General features: G+C 37.8%; 1 protein-coding gene across 2 annotated transcripts in view; it reads right to left on the bottom strand.

The window, feature by feature from the left end:
- Positions 1 to 218: 218 nt before the first annotated feature.
- Positions 219 to 19,247, bottom strand: part of stim2b (stromal interaction molecule 2b) — a 159,636-nt gene continuing 140,607 nt past the window's right edge. The window contains exons 9-13 of one of the 2 annotated variants that reach the window (XM_063043327.1): positions 10,631 to 10,798; positions 10,234 to 10,334; positions 4,859 to 5,097; positions 2,044 to 2,236; positions 219 to 1,341 (exon numbers count right to left, since the gene is read on the bottom strand). In XM_063043327.1, the coding sequence (XP_062899397.1) occupies positions 876 to 1,341; positions 2,044 to 2,236; positions 4,859 to 5,097; positions 10,234 to 10,334; positions 10,631 to 10,798 (1,167 nt within the window). In that variant the 3' untranslated portion in view covers positions 219 to 875. Of the gene's footprint in view, positions 1,342 to 2,043; positions 2,240 to 4,858; positions 5,098 to 10,233; positions 10,335 to 10,630; positions 10,799 to 19,247 lie in introns of both variants that reach the window. The other variant, XM_063043326.1, reaches the window with a different exon arrangement.

The raw sequence follows: 19,247 nt of genomic DNA on the forward strand, positions 1-19,247 counted from the left end.
CGGCCCGGTAGCACATGCTTTGCAGCCCAGTGGTTGGGGACCACTGCTTTAGGAGATCCCAAAATTGTAAAATCTGTTTTAGAAACACAAGAAAGCCTCTGTAAAACCAGAACATGCATTCATTTTTCCAGACTGACCCTGGTGGTGCAGAATTTTACATAATTTAACAAAACTCAAGTGAATTAATAAATAAGTAAAACTACAGTACTCAGTTCAGTATCATAATGCTTCAATTTATTTTTTTAATACATTCAAGAAATTCCCAATAACCCAACCACCCTAATTAAATTCAGGTGAATTTGTTTCCACAGTTGGTCTGCAATAATAAATCTTGAATTAAAAGATCAGTATTTTGCCAAGTCCACTGTTACCACTGCCAGGTGAGATCGAGAGAAAACCCCTAATGCTGATCTTTACAGGCTCATGGAAATCTTCTGCAAAGTCCATGTTCTTCAGAGTTCAAAGACAAGTCATGAGCAAAAGCTCTGAGGTTGCCAGGCATATTTAATCATCTGTACAGCAGCTTTGTAAAACATTTAAGAAATGTGACTTGCAAGAAAAAGGTATCACTTTCTTTCTTGTAGAAATTCTTTTGTTTTTAAATCACTAAAAATTGGAATCCTTAAAAATCCTACTAAAGCTCTAGTTGTAACAGTAAAAACATAGACTCTTCTGCAATAATGTCTCTACAAACTTTATACACTGTTTCTATAATTAGAGACATCTTCCTGATCAGGAAGGTAATAGTGCAAGATTCAGTTCTACATCTGTAATTTGGCCAAAGAGCGTAGGACTCCATGTAACATCTAAATGCAGCTTTTGTAAACAGATGTTACGGTGACTTGAGATTCACCATCATCACCCTTTCGCTCTAATCACTTTGATGATATTTTCTTGAAGATCTTTTTTAACTTGGAGGATTTTTTTACTCTGTCGATACTGTGGAGATCTTGGGATGCTGTTTGCGCTTTAGATGCACTTTTCAAATCCTTCAGTGCCCTGTTTTCACTCTGGGTGTCAAACTCCAAGATGCGTCGGTCTTGTGCTATTGATAGGTGTCCCATGCTGCACGATTTCTCAAGACCATTCTGAAGGGGCCTTGTGGCCTTCAAAGGGCTCAGAATCAGACTTCTGGTGTCTGCTGAGCCCAGCGAATCTGGTGTTACAGTTAACCGCTCATGTGCCACTGGTGAATCAGCAGTCAAAAGGTCATCTAAGGAGTTCTTCGACATGCTGAACGAATGACTACTGGCAGCCTCACAGTTTGACAAGTTAAACAGTTTCTTTCCATTCAATGATCCAAAAGAGGAGTCACAATCTGAAGCGGTCTCCTGCATCTCCCTGTGTAACAAAAGGCAACAAATATGCAAGTTAACACTTCTTTTATTAACAGTAGGTAGGCAAAAGTTGGGCTGATTTTCCAAATGTCTGCGCTAAGTAAACAGCAACTTGTTTTTATTTAGTCTATTTAAGGAAAGGGACTGTTCCTCAGATGTACAAGGGAAGATACACTAAACTTGGACTGGTTCTTTAAAAACATAGAAAACTGTACTCATCACTCCTGGAGTGCTAATAAAGCTAAATGGTGTTTACCTATGTTTACAGACGTTTCTTAATTGAAATGTCAATGTTCCCAGTTCACCCATACAATGTTGCTTAACAAAATAAACAATTGGAAGTGGTGAGGTAGTAATCAGCAGAGTAATTTCCACTCAGCTCTTTCCATTACACCTCATTTTTGGAGTAATTCTTATCAGCCAATGGTTAGGGGCTTGTGCACAACAAGACTGACAGGCAAAGCTAAGAATTGGGGCAAAATCCAAATTTTGCTCCAGTTCGGGTGAACGGTTCCACCATTTTAATTGTGATAGCAAGCATGGATTGTCCACATTTTCACAGTTTAGGACAAATAATCATTATGAAGTCTGTTAGTATCAAGTCCAAATTTCACTCATAGCTGTGAAAATATTGAACAATCCTCCGTAGAATAAATGTTATTCAATTTGGTTAAGTTCATTCAATAGCACACAATAATTTGTTTACCACTTCTTGTCAGCTGTGAAGAATATGGCATCTTCTTCTTCTTCTTCACTACGGTAAAGGTTGACGTTGCTATTCATTGCCAAGATGTCAGGACTGGAGGAAGATGAAACGCCAGACTGAACCATAATGGGCCGTCGATAGCGACCTTGGTTACTGTTTTTTACCAAGTTGTAATTGAGTTTCCCTTGACCTACTGCTGCAAAGCACATAACAAAATCAAAGAATAGGAAAGCAGGGATTTCAATACATGATCTAAAATACAATTCACAAATATTCACTAGAACTTGCAAGGCTAAAATAGATTGTATAAACTCGCATTCCCATGATTGCAGCTGATTTGCCTGGGGACGTATCAATTTCATGCAAACTGTTAAACAACTTACTCAGCATATAGATATGGAAAAATATTATAATGGTGGGGGATTCAACTGCTAGCAGACATAATCTTAGCATCAAAGGTCAGAACTATCAATTTTGATGAATAATCTTCAATACCATACCCATAATAAGTGTTGCACAATATACAAGAATTTCAATTTTATTTCAGATTTTCAGGATCCAAAGTGTTTTCATTTTGTATCTTAAAATTAGAGCCTACTGACCAAGTGAAATAGAAAGCACTTTCTTGGCATAGTAATCTAGAATTCTCACTCCAAAAATGCTGCAATTACTTTGAATCCTTCAAGACTGATCAGCAAAGTTTTGTTGAGTAGGGACAACACAGTTAAGAAAGCTAAGGCAGGTTAATGGATTTTAGGATAGAGATTAATTTAAATGAGTGATATACAAGGCTGGAGGGCTAGATTAACTTAATTCCACTTATTCTCTGATCTTACGGAGGACTAGATTCAGCCCACCCCCAAGAGTCAAACGGTGAAACTTAGTAAGGCTTTAGCCGCAAATAGGTCTCAACTGTTGTACTACTTTGTCCTGCCCTAAAATACACTAACAGCTTTCGATTGAAGGCAAAGGTATGGGCAGGAACTCAACCACCAATTTCAAAGTGCTTTAAGTTTAAATGTCTCTGACACATGAGGAAGCTATCAAAATAATCAGAAACATTAAAATTAATGAATAAAATTAAATAAGTAGTAACTGAATTTACTCTGTTTAAAGGAATTTAAAAAGACTCTGTTTAAAGGAATGTGGATTCTGACCCTATACCAGGTCTGACTGACATGGGATCATGGGTTCACAGAGGCCAATTGTCCAGTGTAATGCAGGGACTGGGCAGAGTGACACGTGCACCAGCAGGGCTTCTACAGTACAGGACAAAGTTGTTTTCAAGTGGCTGAACACCAAAAGTTCACAAGGTGAATGTCGTAAGTTACGGGTACTGGGAGAGGTTGATGGAGCCACAGGTCTAACCAGCTTTGGGTGAATAAATAACAGAGTTTGTAGTATAAATTACAAACTAATACGATGAACCAAATATCCAGGCTTTGGGTCTACACTGGAGATTTGGATCATAGGACTCAATTTGGTTTGGAATGCTGTTGGTGTTGCTCGTTTCTATTGTACGCATGATATGATTTTTTCTCTCTGTGGGCACTGGGGGTTGGTCTTTTTTAAATTGGTTTCTTCCAGGTTCCTTGCTTTGCGACTGCCCGTAAGCAAACAAATCTCAAGGATGTATTATTTACACCTTCTTTGATAATAAATGCACTTTGAATCTTGAATCTACCTGAGATACTGCAGAAGAGAAAATGGTTACAGGTACTAAATAGCAGTGGCAGCTGTCATTTCTGCTCACATCCCAACATTTAGATCCATTGAAATTAAGCTACTGAACAAAGACAAATTTCTCTCTGTAATGAGGATCCTTCAGTTCGATGGGTTAAAGAAATATGCCTGCCACATCCTATGGAAAGACAGCATCTCTAATCACTATGCTGACACACAGGGATGATGTAACATTGGCATAGCTGGTAGAGCCAGTGACACGGACTGAATTCTAACGTGTGGAATTTATACCTTCTCCCTCTGACTGCATTGATTTTCACTAAGAGCTCTAGTTCACTTTTTTAATTTAGAGATTTATTTTATTTTATTTTCTGTAATGCAGAATAGATCCTCCCAGCCCTTCGAGCTGCACCACTAAGCAACTCCTAATTTAACCCTAGCTTAATCACGGGACAATTGAGAGTGTCCAGTCAATCTACCAACTGGTAGGTCCTTGGACTGTGGGGAGAAACCGGAGGACCCAGAGAAAACCCACACATCTGTGGGGAGAACGGAGAGACTCCTTACAGATGACGCCGGGACTGAACTCGGAACTCTAATACCCCAAGCTGTAATAGTGTCATGCTAACTGCTACACTTCCGGATCTTCCCACATCCCGAAGATGTGTTAGTTGGCCAGTGTAAATTGCCCCTGCTGTGGGTAGAATATTTGAAGGCAGGGAGAATAAAAAAACTGGGATTATTGTAGAATTAGTGTGAGTGAATGGTCAATAGTTAGTATGAACTCATTGGACAGGCATTTGTATAATTAGTAGTCAGGCCTTTCGTCCAAACTAATAATGAAATTTGGGACACAATATTCCAGCCAGGAACTTTTGAGTTTAACCAAAAAGCTTTCATCTAGCATTGTGCTTCAAATGTCAGCTTCTTCTGCTCTGCATGTCCTGAAATGTAAAATGTCAGGTATTCAACTGCCTCAAATATCTTGGGAAGTAGATTGGAAACCTATAGCATCTGGCTAGCTCCTTCCTGTTCCTTGGCCGAATGCAAAGCTCTAATAATGGGAGGATTGCAGTCTCAGATGCTCCCCCACCCCCACCCCCGCCGTCAGGAAATGAGATTTGGAACTTACGGTGAAATTGTGGAATAATAGGTGGTGTGTCTTCATCCAGATCATCCACCCCACCAGCTATTGGGAATGGTGGGACAGAGGTACGTGGCATGACCACCCAGCTGTGATCAGAGTATAACACCGAGGTAAGGCTTGACATTCCAACATTATGCATGATGGGAAAGCCACAAATCTTTTCTATCTGTTGCCAGCGATGTAGTCGCTCACGCAGTGCTACTGTCACCTCAGATAAAGCTTGCCTGAAATAGTTGGAAAAGAAGCAAGAATTGTAAATTGCCTGATTAGAACAACTTTTAATACTCTCTTGAAACTGCCTTCTTTTTCTTTCAAACTGCATGGTTTCCAATGATTTTAATCCACTGAGTACCAATGACCTTTGGAATAAAGTCTGACCCCACAACTACAGCTGAAGAAGAAAAAAATCCAGATGTCTATATTAAAGTAACTGAATTTACATTTTTCCTAACTTCCAGGTTGAATATCCCAGCTGAAGAAAACAGCTACCTGTATTAATAACCACTGTAAAAGAAAAAGGGTTCTGTAGCATTCCTCAGAGAAGAAATTCACCAAATGATAGCTGGTGTTTGTGTGACTGTAGAACACCAGCAATGACATTAACTTGGAAGTTGCATGGCAAACTACTTCGTGTACCAAACTACTACTATAATGAACAATGTGGAATAAAACAATATGACCAACCAGACACACAAGCAGACCTGTCTTTGTTAGTCCTAGTTAACACTAACATCTGGAAATTTGCCCCCAGAACCACAAACCGATCAAGCCCATGATGGTTATGCTCATAGAAACAGGTGTTTCAGTCAATGTCCCACCATCTTCTATCAGTGTCGTAATGGCAGTGGCATGGACGTTACTGAATTGTTTACACTCTGTCAAGTGAATGGTCCATTATTGGCTCTTTTTCAAGCAACAAGCTTTAGTTTTTAATCTAACTCCATGTTTACAGCATTTATCAATTCATGTAGCAAAGGATACAAATCTCAACAACTTTGTAAGCTAACTGCACCACTAGCCAATTAACTCCCACTTAGGTACAACAATGAAATCTCCCCAAAAAGTGAAAAATTACTCTGGCATGTCCTTTTCACAAATCTAAACTGGCCAAAATGCACCCCATCAGCCTCTAATTCTCAATCATCTATGAAGTGCCAGAAGTCCCTGCCATTTCTAGCAATGATAACTACAATTTCAGTTGTCCAGTTCAAGTTCTGCCATTTCATCTTGGTCCTACCATGGATGAAGATCTGAATTCCAGGGATAGTGTGAGTGCAAATAGGGAATGTTTGATTGACTTTAATATCAAAGAATCTTAGTAAAGCTGAAGTCTATGGAAACCAGGGGGAAGGAAAACATTTCTGTAGGAACAGAACCGAGAACAAAGGATGATTATTGAGTTGCCACAGGTCAATGTTTCAGCCTCAGGACTTTATAGCAAAAGTTAACTAAGAGAGTATCTGAGATTCAATCATCTTAAGCTGCAGTATTAATGAGCCATCCACATCACATGCTCAACTGTGGGAAGGTGTTACATTCACAGTGTTCTATTCACAGTGGTAAAGCAGTTCCAGGTGACCACTGCACGACATCCTGGCATAAGCTGGTACACATGAAGCAGTAACATTTGTACAATCAGCCAATCATTGTCTCAAACAAATACCTCTGCTTGACAATCAACTACAATACCCACTAATCAATATCCCACCATCAATAGCTTGGGGACCACCAGCCATTTAAAACAACAGAGCCAACTCTACAAATACCATTGCTAATATAGTACTTCAAGGTCTGGGTATCTTGTAGAGAGTCAGTTGTCATCTGATCTCCTAAGATTTTTACCACGTTTAGTACACATTCCACTACCACCAATATAATATTCCTCTGTATTATCCAGAAAAAGCAGTGCTCCATCCACCATCTTGCAGTGATGTCCTTGGGCTAGGAATGACTGATTTCCAATATTGCCGTCCATCCTCCTTTTGTGCAACCATTTGACTGTTTTCCCATTGAAGACTACTGCCTCCAATATAACCCTTAATACCATACTCTTCCCAATGCTTCAATGGCATGAATTTTCTCCTCCTGTCTTTGGAGATGTAATGATGTCTGGAATCAAGCTGACTAGATGAAACCAAAACTCTGCATGGTTAGAGTTAACCAGAGAGCAGGTGCTGTTTGATAGCATTGTTAAAGATGTTCCCATCATTGTGCCGAAGACTGAGTCAGCTGACTGGGCAGTAGTCAGATGGACTGGATTGTGTACAGCCACATACCTTGGCAATGTGCCACACTGTCAATGCCAGAGCTGTTTCTATACTTATCTAAAGAAGCAGCTAGCCCTGGAGTACAAGTTTTCAGAATAACAGCTGGGATTTGTCTGCTCCAGAGTCTTTGATATATCAAATGCTCTCAGCTATTTCTGATATCTCATGAAATAAATTGAATTGGCTGTAAATTGGGTTGAAATATTAGCTCTGTTCCTCTTCTCACAGGTTGACCTGCAGAGTATTTAACACATCTTCTGATTTAATTCACCGAATTTGCTCATAACAATAGATCAAAAGTAGTGAATCAACTTTATTCTTTCTCAAATAGTTTTTCCAGGAAAGAAATACTACAATACACCACTAACACTGTTCTCTGCATGAAAGCAATTACTGAGTAAATATTTGAAAAAAAAGAATCAAATTATTAGTGAGTCACAATGGTAGGAAACTAACTTTGCAGAACACACAACAACAAAAATCATGTTGCAATATCAGAGCAGCAAAGAGATTCAAGAGAGGAGACACAAACACAAGGAATTCTGCAGATGCTGGAAATTCAAGCAACACACATCAAAGTTGCTGGTGAACGCAGGAGGAGTTAGTCCTGACGAAGGGTCTCGGCCTGAAACGTCGACTGTACCTCTTCCTAGAGATGCTGCCTGGCCTGCTGCGTTCACCAGCAACTTTGATGTGTGTTGCAATAGAGGAGACAACTGGATCTGAAATGATCTAATTTTGTTAATTCACCAACACTCTATTCTCCCTATCCCATGAGGTCTACAAAGGGGTGATACTGATGGTTTTCCACAACTATTAGCCTGCAAGTCACTCATGTCTGTTTTCAACGTTAACGTTATGTCAACTTGTGAAGCTCCAAATGAAGAAGCCACCTACAAATAAAACCCATAGTTTTGGAGACAGTTTCAAAAACTTCCTTCCCTAATATCTTGATTCACTTTGTCATTTTTTAAATGAACAATTAAAAATCTCTCTTAATACTTTGAGCTCCTAATTTGATTTTAAAATACTTACTTTTGTTCTGTTTTATCAACATAAATAAAAGGCCAATGCAGGTGTGGTACAGCCTTTGAGAAAAAGTGAAAGATGATTGCCAATTCTAGGTTAGGTACAAGGCCTACAGCTGATAGTTGACAGCATGACTGTACAGTGCAGTATAATATATTTTGTGAAGGGTCAAACCATTATTAGCAGAGCACAATGAACAGCTCAGCTCTGTCCTGTAGGAAACAAAGGCACAGTGAAAAGCTGCTTCATCTAAAGAAAAATGCAAAGCTAGGCAATGCCTAAAACACACCTTAACACAGTTTTACAGCATTTTGCAAACTACTGACAACTCCATTTTCACATGGAAGTAGATTGCTTTCCTAGAAAAATGGTCCATAATCACAATTTTCCAAACATGAAGCCACAATATCCACGGACCCATCAAGAAATGCAAGCTGTAAAAAAAAAATTGTATTTTTCTCTTTACTTCCCCACACATCTCAATTTTCTGAGTAGTGGTTTGTGAATTCCATAAAGGACAATGTGGAGATTGTCTATATTTAATATATTATTTAATAATGGCATGGGAATCAATAGAACCCAAGAGGCAGAAATTGGATGCACAAACCAAAGCAGGTAGCAATCCTTCAAGGCACAAGATCAAGAAGATTTTAATTCTTCAGCCTTACTTGAATGCACCAAAGATGATAAACACAAGTCAGTGTTGGGAGTGACATCAATGCCAGTGGCCACCATCAGAAGGTCACCAGCAGTATGTATTTTTAAGTGAGGATGAAGTAAACAACTGCCATTCAGCAGAGAGAACCAGAATAAAAGATATCTCAGGACATCAATTTCTCTTGGACAACAAGAACTTTGACTAAAAAAAATATACAAGCTTACTGTGACTCCTTTTAGCTTGCAGCATGCATGCCTTCTAAATGGAGAATCTCAAATACTGTTTTGCTTCTGACAGTAAGGTCTAAATTTCAATTTCAGCTACCTACAGCAGACTCCAAAGGAAGCAAAGGTAAAATCTTGCCAACCTAAACCTTGCAGCTTCATGCCAATAAGTGAAATCAGATCAGTTTGATCTCTCACATACTTGGATCTGGTTGAGGAAGTGATGTCAAAAATCAACTGTGGCTTTGATTCAACTCCTTCCTCTGATCGCGTATCCTACTGATGCACATTGTTCCTCTTATCCCAAGTCTTTTCCAATAAATTGTATATTTAAGTCCTCCAATTTTACTTATTTACCCTATTCCGGACTTTAACTATATCCACATTTATATCCATCCTTAATCTGAAATACCATTAAATACCCCCTTCATTTTTTTGTTCAAACATTGTGCAACTTTTCTTGCTTGTATTTCTTCAGAAAAGGTAATAAACCAGTGAAAATGTACTAGGCATTTTCAATTGGTTCAACATCGTCCCTAAAACATAGAAATCAGAACACATTTAATATTTACATAGATTTAACAATACAATTTGACACATTTTATGCCTTTTGCTGTTAGTCCCAATCTTATACTCAATTTATCATAAAATCTACATTCTATTAAAAAAAACTGCTGTGTATTTATATATTTTAGTATACTTTCAAAGCCACTTGCCCTTCCACATCAATCTGCATTCCCCCAGTTAAATAACGCTTTTATATATACATAAACTGTCAATTAAGTGCTGATTTTGATCCTTATCCTCAGGATCCTTTCTAGGAGAAAGTAAAACTCATCCGTGAGCTTGATAAAGTGAACCTTCAAGATACAATGGGATCAGTTGAACTCTACCAGACCCATTACCAAAGGAAACACATTTTGGATTCTTGGTTGTTCTGCAACTAGTGTTTATGAATAATTGGACATTTTAATCTTGTTTCATACGCCCAACAATACTTACGTTGAGGACATTCAGATCTTTTTAATCACCATTCTTGCATCATTGCAGAAAAATACAATATTGTGCCATACTCAACAAATCCACAAACTTCATCATTCAGGAGCCTACCAGCATGACCGATTGCATCACCAACATAAGGCTATGCGCTTGCAACAGGTGAGCAAACAAAAAAAAACTTACTTTGCTGCCAGGATTTTGTGATCAACCTCATCCAGGGAGGAACTGTGGGCTACGTGGAATGTTCCAAAGACAGTGCTGCGTTTCTTCTTGATCCTCTCTGCCTAAAAGCAGCAGGAAAACGTTAGTGGTTCTGATAAGGCAAGGTAGATTTAATTTACTTTTGCTGTTAGAAGCAGATGTTCTAAGAACAATCATAATGCATTAACTGCACAGGTTTTTCTTGAAAAATTTTATATCTTGTTATGAAAAATAGGCCTTTAGTCTACCTTCCTCTTTCATCAAAATAAAGGTTATTTTTACTAAGCTGGCTTTACAATGTTTTCTTGTCTCTTTTCAATTATATTTTGCATTGTCTGCTTTAAGGAAACAGTTAAGTTCTACATAGTTTTAAATATACCTCCTCCTTTACACCATTGAGTTGGAGCTCGGCACTCTGTTTCTTGATGTTGTAATACTGAACCTCCACTTCATGAGTAAGCTGCAACCACTTCTGGAGGGGTTCTGGCATTGTCAAGCCACTGCGATTTTCCAGCTCCTTCTCTGCATTCTTCAGGGCCATACGAACCTACAAATCATACATTAAAGGTAGTCACATTCATGGGTGGCACAAATGGTAAGTGAGCCAGTGACCACTATAAACTTTATTGCTTTGTTCCCATTCTCTTTCAGCAGCCATTCATTAACCTTGACAACCAACACAAACGTGAAAGTCACAGTACATTAAAACTGCTTAAAGAGTCTTACATGGAAGGAGTAGCGCCATGAGATTTATTGAGGTGAAAAGTAAACACTTTCACTTAGTTTTTTTTTGGCAGGAGATACAGTTGTGAATAGAAATCTCAGCAATGTTGACAGAAGTGACTCAGAAATTTTTTGAGGATTTAGAATTTAATAATACTTTTAAACATAGCACTTAGAGAAAGAATACTTTCTTTGATGGGAATTCATGATTCAGAGGTCATTAATTTTAAACAGCCAGATAGAATGAGGAAAGTATTAAAGGAATCTATTTTTGCAGAGCTGCACAACAGCAGAGATATAGTGCCATAACAGGGGTGGCAACGTTTTTGAAAGTCTGTGCCAAACTCGTGATAATCTTCTAAAAAAATTCTCACCTCTGTCATGGTAATGTTGAGCTGAGAAATTACTCAATTGATTAATGTATTAGTTAAATCAATTATGAATTTTTTTAAAGAGAAAGGATGTTTTGTTAATTTATATGTATTAATATTTTACTATTAATAAAAGTGCAACAAACACATGTTGAAATAAGTGAAGCATTTTAGAAAACCAGTTCAAAAATTAATATTAATCTTTAAAGTACAATTGAAGATATCATTTATAAATAGTATTGTTATTGCACCTCGTATATAACATATGAAATGTGAATGTGAAATTATAAAGTTTGCATATTCATAAAGATTAAGGACAGGAAAATAAACACCCCTTACTCTCAGTGAGAATTTTGTTGCTGCACTAACAATGGCAGATATTTTATATAAAGCTTGTATTTAGTTGTTTTGAGAGCTCAGCACGAAGCACTAGTTTCAACACGGGCCAACCAAGATTGTTCAGTTAAAAATTTCAGGAATGGAATTCAGGAATTTTATATCTCACTATCTGGATTTTGATATTTTGTTGCAGTCACTAACTCATCTCTTAAATCAACAGATTTTTGCCTCCAAATTGAACTGTTTTTAAAATCAATTAATAACATTTCAAAATTATTTCCAAATTCAGTTTGTTTAATGTTATTCTGCTCGCATACTTTATGAATTTTGCACTTTCTTCAAATGGCCTGAACTTAGTGAACCTTAAAGAAAATTGTTCAGTCATTGAACGACGCTCAAAGATTGCACTGGAAGGCACTGAATGTCTGTCTTTCAGGGAATTTCAATAGCTGTCATGCATTTTTTTAGGGCTGCGAAATACTTAAAAGCGCCATTTTTGGGATCATATTTAAATAATTCCAGTTTAATTTAAAGGATGTTATATTATCAAACATAACATCAAGTGTTTTGCCAGATCCCTGTAACTTATTGTTCAAGTCATTCAAACATGAGGAGAAATTTGCAAAAAACCATCAATCTACAAGTTCACACAATAGAATTCTTCAAAAGAAAATTTTTGTTTATCAGAAACAGACAAATTTCATTCAAACACACAACAAATCTTTTAAAAGCCAGAAAGCTAACAAACATTGCCCAAAAAAATAAATATTCATAGCGACTCTAAACCACATACATTATTTGCAGGTATAAGTCCAGACCATAAGACAGGAGCAGAATTAGGCTATTCAGCCTGTAGAGACTATTCCGCCATTCCATCATGGCTGATCCTGGATCTCACTCAACCACATGCACCTGGCTTCTCGCCAGATCCTTTGATACCTTGACTGATCAGGAAATGATCGACCTCTGCCTTAAGTGTAACTACAGACTTGGCCTCCACTGCAGTCTATGGCAGAGCACGCCACAGGTTCACTACTTCCTTACTAAAAAAATTCTTTTATCACTTCTGTTCTAAAAGGTCACCCCTCAGTTTTGAGGCTGTACCCTCTGGTTCAGGAAACCCCCACCAAAGGAAACATTCTCTCCACATCCACCCTATCCAGCCCTTTCAACATTCAGTAGGATTCAATGAGATCCCCCGGCTATCCTCTAAATTCCGGTGAGTATCACTGAATATCCAGTGTTCACTCATAAACAAAAGAAGAAAAAGTATAAGCAGAACAAAGCCAAAGCCAGTTGGCCCAGCTATTAACCATCCAATTGATGATAGGTATGCCAGGTCAGCGAGGATTTTAAAATGTATCATCCAATGTCACATGTTCTTGCAATAGTCTAGTTGGTGACAAGCTGACGTGAAAACATCTCACTGCTCTCAGCTTGTAACATTTGTTGGTTCATTTGATAGTAAAATAAACATTGTTTTTTAAATTATGGATGGTGTTTAAAGAACCGAGGGGCAGCCCTGCATGCTAACAAAAACTTCTGCGTGCGCCATCGGTTCACCATCCCTCCATAGGAAATGACTGAAGCACAGCCTGCTTTATGTTATTTTACATAAAAAATGAACAATTATTCAAAACAGTGAAAGGTACAAGTCCACAAAGTGGGATTGTTTAGTTTTAGCAATGAGCAGGTGAACACAATTAGATAGATGGTAAATTTCTGCAAGTCACTTTTTGGATAGAATTCACAGGTAATTCGTAATCATGGCATAATCATTGCACCTCATGACAGGATTTCTGGATCCATAGTTCTAGCTCATTTTAGCATTGTTCCTCTCTACGAGCAAAGATTCAGTGAAATCACCCAATATTCACTATAACCAGCTCCACTATCATATTCTCCTCTATTTACATGAATACATAGATATTAATCTGAACACTATTTTCTTAATAGGGAGTAAATTCAGAAATCAGAGGTGAAAAGAGATTTAGGAGTCCTTGTGCAGGATTCCCTAAAGGTTAACTTATAGGTTGAGTCGGTGGTGAGGAAGGCAAATGCAACTATAAAAGCAAGGATGTAATGCTGAGGCTTTACAAAGTACTGGTGAGGCCTCACTGAGTATTGCAAGCAGTTTTAGGCCCCTTGTCTTAGAAAAGATGCGCTGGCACAGGAGAGGGTTCAAAGGAGGTTCACAAAAATCATTCCAGATTTGAAAGGCTTGTCGTATGAAGAGCATTTGATGGCTCTGAGCCTGTATTCACCAGTGTTCAGAAGAATGAGGGTGATCTTATTGAAACCTATTGAATGTTGAAAGGCCTCGATAGAGTGGATGTTTCCCACAGTAGGGGAGTCTAGGACCAGAGGGCACGGCCTCAGAATAGAATGACATTCCTTTAGAAGAAAGATAAGGAGTAATTTCCTTAGCTAGAGGAAATTCATTGTCACAGATGGCTGTGGAGGCCAAGCCGTTGGGTGTATTTAAAGTGGAGATTGATAGGTTCTTGATTAGTAAGGATGTCCAAGTTATTGGGGGGGGGGGTGCGAATGGCAGGAGAATGGTGTTAAGAGGTATAATAAATCAACCATGAGTGAATGGTGGAGCAGACTCAACGGGCTGAATTCTGCTCCCGTGTCTTATGGTCTTATAGTATTATTGAAAGGACTACATCCTTTAAAAGCTTTAGGTTACTTTTTGACAAACTGCAAGCTCCTGCGCTTATCAGAGTAACAAGTGTGTCAAAGCAAATGTTTTATTAAAGCAAAATACACTTCGATATAGGGCACTTCAAAATTGAATACACAACAATGAAAACTGACAAGACAAAGAAATAATTGATGCTGTTATCACCAGCAAAACATACCCTCAAAGCATCAATTCAAAGAAACGTAGTAGTGAGACAAAAATTCAGCTAGGTATACATTATTCATATTTTCTACTATTGATTAAACTGCTGGTTAATACAGCCCACACTATATGATTATAATATAATTATAAATTATAAAATATAATTTATAATTATAATTGTACTTTCTAATTAGCATTTTAGATTTCTGCTTCATATAAAATGCATTTACATGGATTCTTATCTTAAGCCACTTAGCATTACCAGTCTGTAATGATGAAATTTATTCCCAGCCATTGAACAGAAAGACGAGCTAAAAGAAATGACCATCAAACAATAGAGCATAATGGAACAGATCAAGCTGGGATTTGAAATGTCTTAATGTGAGAAACAGAAAACAAAAGTTTGGGGATGAACATCCCAGAGACAGTAACATGACTACTAGTGCTGAGGTGACAGCAGTTGGGGCAAAGTAGAAGCTGGAGCCAAAGAACCTAAGACTTGTATGTCAAGTCCTAGAAGCTGATAATGCTAACGTTTGTTAGAGAGAGATAAGAAAGAGCAAGACAACAATCTTAGCACCAACATTAAATTCCAGGCAGGTAAATGGTACACAAATTTTAGTTTAAAATCTTGACCAGTGGAATGTGTTAATTTACTAGATTAAAATCATGTAGAATATGTGCATATTTATCCAAGTTAGTATGCTGAGGATTACTTTAGAACTCACTTTCATAAAAATACAGTTATTATACATTTTGCTTTATATAATCTTCCTATTGTCACAAACTACATGCTATGTTCACATTTTAATCCTTAGCAAGCTGTAATAAAGACAGCTAAAGTACTAAAAAAAACACTATATCGTTACTTCATCAAAAATTTACACAGAACTACAAAGTTTACAATTATTTTTACAGTGCCTATCTATTAGCTTTGACTATGTGGTTAACTGATGCATATTAAATTGCATGCAAAACAATTTAAAAATAATGCCACCATTTTTGAGTGCTCTCCTATTAATTTTCTTCTTCACTTTAGTTTTTTCAAGTTTGTTCTCACCTCCTTTAATTTCAAAAGAATATGATGTTATGACACCTGGGAGCAAAATCATAAAACACATTAATTGTAGCAGAAATTTGAAACTCATTCCTGCCAAAGGCTGTGGTGCTTGGCCATTTGTAACTTCTAAGTGCAAGATTTTTTTTGCAAGCGATAGGGAAGTTAGCTGGAAAGCTAACCATTTTTCTCTTTGCAGGTTAAGTACCTGACCTGCTGAGTATTTCCAGCAGAGTTAGGTTTTATTTTAGATTCCAAGAATCTACTGGGTCTTGCTGCTGGAGGTAAAACAAGACCTGTCACTGGTGGAACAGAAGGCTGAATGGCCAACTGCTCTTAATAACACTTCTCTGACAGGCAGTTTAAATTCTAAACACAAAATAAGAATTTTAATTGGATTGAACAGACGGAACCTGCATGTAAAAATGAAATCTCTTATGATGTATCTTATGACGTAAATCAGTGGACTTTGAGAGAAGTTCTTCAGATTGGTTGAAAGTGAGATACAGCAGACTGGGAATCTGTGCTGTCCTTCAGCAGTCCTGATGAAGGGTCTCAGACCAAAATGTTGGCTCCTTAATCTCCATCATGCTGCCTGCCCTGCTGAGTTCCTCCAGCATTTTGCGTGTGTTGCTACTGTGCAATGCAACTATTGGTTTCAATCAACAATGTGAACAATGGAATTCTGCAGAGTCAATTCCATGTAAAAGCAAAAAAATTACCATACAAAATATACATTTTGGATGTTGTCCCACGATGAATTCCAACGTGTTTTCCAAGCACAGAACACTGCCAAAAGACTCCGAAAATTTCATTTATTTCAGATTACTTTATTTTGAATTGTATCTTTTGTGACTGGAAATGGAATAATCCAATGGAAATAAATTTAAAAGGAATGCAAACAATCCCATTGAGTCACATGGAACATTTTGGAGAATCTTATTTTACTACTTGTGTATGACAACACTCCTGGTTTCTCTTTATCTGCCTGGAGACTTGATTTGTGGATCAACTTCTTCAATAAAAGTGACCCCAGGCAACAAATCATGTCCAGATTTTAACATTAAATGTTCTGTTCTGCTTGGGAGTTTTAACAGAAAACTTCTTGTAACTGAATCAATCCGCAGGCAGTTGGAAAACAAGATGTTGCCAGTCATGTGGCAAAGAAAATTTCATGTTCAGGAAGTAACTTTCCCTTTCTCTGCCTGAGCAGTAATCTGGTGGAGAAGGCTGCCTGCTTGTTTGGAATACACTTATTTTATTCCGCAGTTACAAAGAGGTAGAGAACAGGTATCTATTGTTGAGTTTGTAATATTTCAGTAGCATTTGAGCAATATTTCAAATATATTGTATGATTAACCATTCTTGTTTAAATAATTCCTTATAGATTATATGTAAAACTAAGTGAACTACATATGTCATGTCGCTACCACGTAATAAGTGCATTTGCTTAAAATAAAAACGAAGTCAGACTCACATTTTGGGCTCCCCGTCTTTCTTTTAATTATTTTAACATTTTGAAGTTACAAAACATAACAGTGAAAACGACGTACTTTTAAAATGAACCTAAGATAACTACCTACCTGCTGAAGTGAAATGTTCGAGCTTTTAAAAAATACAGCGTGACGGTTGAGTATGGAGCTCAGAAAAGTAGAGGGCTATGGGTAACCCCAGGTAATTTCTCAGGTAAGGACATGTTCAGCACAGCTTAGTGGGCCGAAGGGCCTGTATTGTGCTGTAGGTTTTCTATGTTTGTAAAAAAAAACATCATGTCTTTTTTCTTCAGAGCAGAACATATTTTTGATCGAGTAAAAAAAGAGGGAGAAAATTAAAGAATTCGCAGGTACAAAAACAGTGAGAATCGGGCGGTAGTAATCATTGAAAAGAACAGAAATGTCTGGCCATTTGATTACATGAAATATAACTAGATTTTGTATACTGAATAGATTGAGCAGCATTTTAAAGAAAATAGCAATGAGAAATGAGTGCCAATTTTGCTGACTGCGTTCCATTCAAAGGCATTCAGTTTGCAAAGGAGTTTGACTCCTCCAACCGGACCAGCTGAAGCAAGCTTTGCAGATATTGTGAAAATAATGCAGGAACATTTAAAACCAAAACCACTGTTGATTGCAAAGTGCTTTAGGTTTCATAAGCAGAGTCACAAGGAAGAGGAGTCCACTTCAGCATATATAGTTGAATTGCAGATGTTGTCTGAGCATTGTCAATTCAATAATGGGCTTAATAATGCACTTAACAGTTTGTTGAGTTTTTGGAATCTTACAAAGATTCAAAAATAGCTTCTAATGGAAGCACAACTTACATTTTAAAGGACAGTTGAAATAGCTTATTAATGGAAACAGCAGTCAAAGACACAATTGAGTTGCAGTCAGGAATTAAAGTGAGCGTAAACAAAATTGCAATGTCTAAATAAAAACTAGCCTGGCCAAATAAATGGTGTTACCATTGTGGCAGGGGCTCACATACACCAGATCAAAGCAGATTTAAAGACAAAACTTGCAGAAAAAACAACAAAGTAGAACACGAACAAAGAACAAGTCAAGTTGCAGTTTCAAAAAGAGCACTAATCTGCATGCTGTTGTTGAAAAATTTGACAATGATGAGAGTAACACAGGACTGGGACTTACAATGTGAAAACTAACAGTGGACAAGCAATATGGCTTGCACCAGAAATGAACAGCAAATTAACTAAAGTGTGATTAGACACTAGTTTGGCTGTTTCAATCATTCCACAAAATGAGTCTGAACAGCATTTTAAAGATACTGAACTGAAGCCCACAGATATATCCAACTAGGACTATATACTGGAGAAAAGATAACCTCTGTGGGAATGACATTCGTAATAATGATATACAACAACCAATAAGCCACATTGGGCTTGTATGTGGTAAAAAAACAGGAGGATCTGCATTGTGGAGGCGCGATTGGCTGAGACAACTCCAACTTGATTGGAGATCCATCCATCATTTGCACGCTACATCCCTGTGATAGGGTCAATTGAAAGCGAATGAAGAATGCTACTGGATAATGCACAGCAGTGTTCAAGGACAGCATTGGAAAATTCAAACATATCAAAGGTATAATAGTGTTAATTAAAAATGTCAGACCCAAGTTTTGCAAAGCTCGTCTTGTTCCTTATACCATCCCTGATAAAGTAGCCACTGAGCTAGATCGCGTGGAGGCTGAAGAATTCTTGCCAAGGTTGAGTGGAGCCCATGGGCAATGCCAGGTGTTCCAGTAGCCAAGAAGAGTGGGACTGTCAGGATCTGTGGTGATTTTAACGACAACATCAACCCAGTACTGAAAGTAGATCAATAACCTACTGTCACTCCACTCTTTGAGAAAGGAGGAAGGCAGCAGAAAGGAGATTATAGACCAGTTAACTTGACCTCAGTGGTTGGGAAGATGTTGGGAGTCAATTGTTAACAATGAGGTGATGGAGTACTTGGTCACACAGGCCAAGATAGGACAAAGTCAGCATTGTTTCCTCAAGGGAAAATCTTGCCTGACAAACCTGCTGGAATTCTTTGAGAAGATTACAAGTAGGATAGATAAAGGGGATGCAATGGATGTTGTATATTTGGACTTTCAGAAGGCCTTTGACAAGGTGTCACACATGAGGCTGCTTACCAAGTTAAGA

The sequence above is a fragment of the Mobula hypostoma genome, chromosome 3, assembly GCF_963921235.1.
Source record: "Mobula hypostoma chromosome 3, sMobHyp1.1, whole genome shotgun sequence".
In the NCBI taxonomy this organism is placed as follows: Eukaryota; Metazoa; Chordata; class Chondrichthyes; order Myliobatiformes; family Myliobatidae; genus Mobula; species Mobula hypostoma.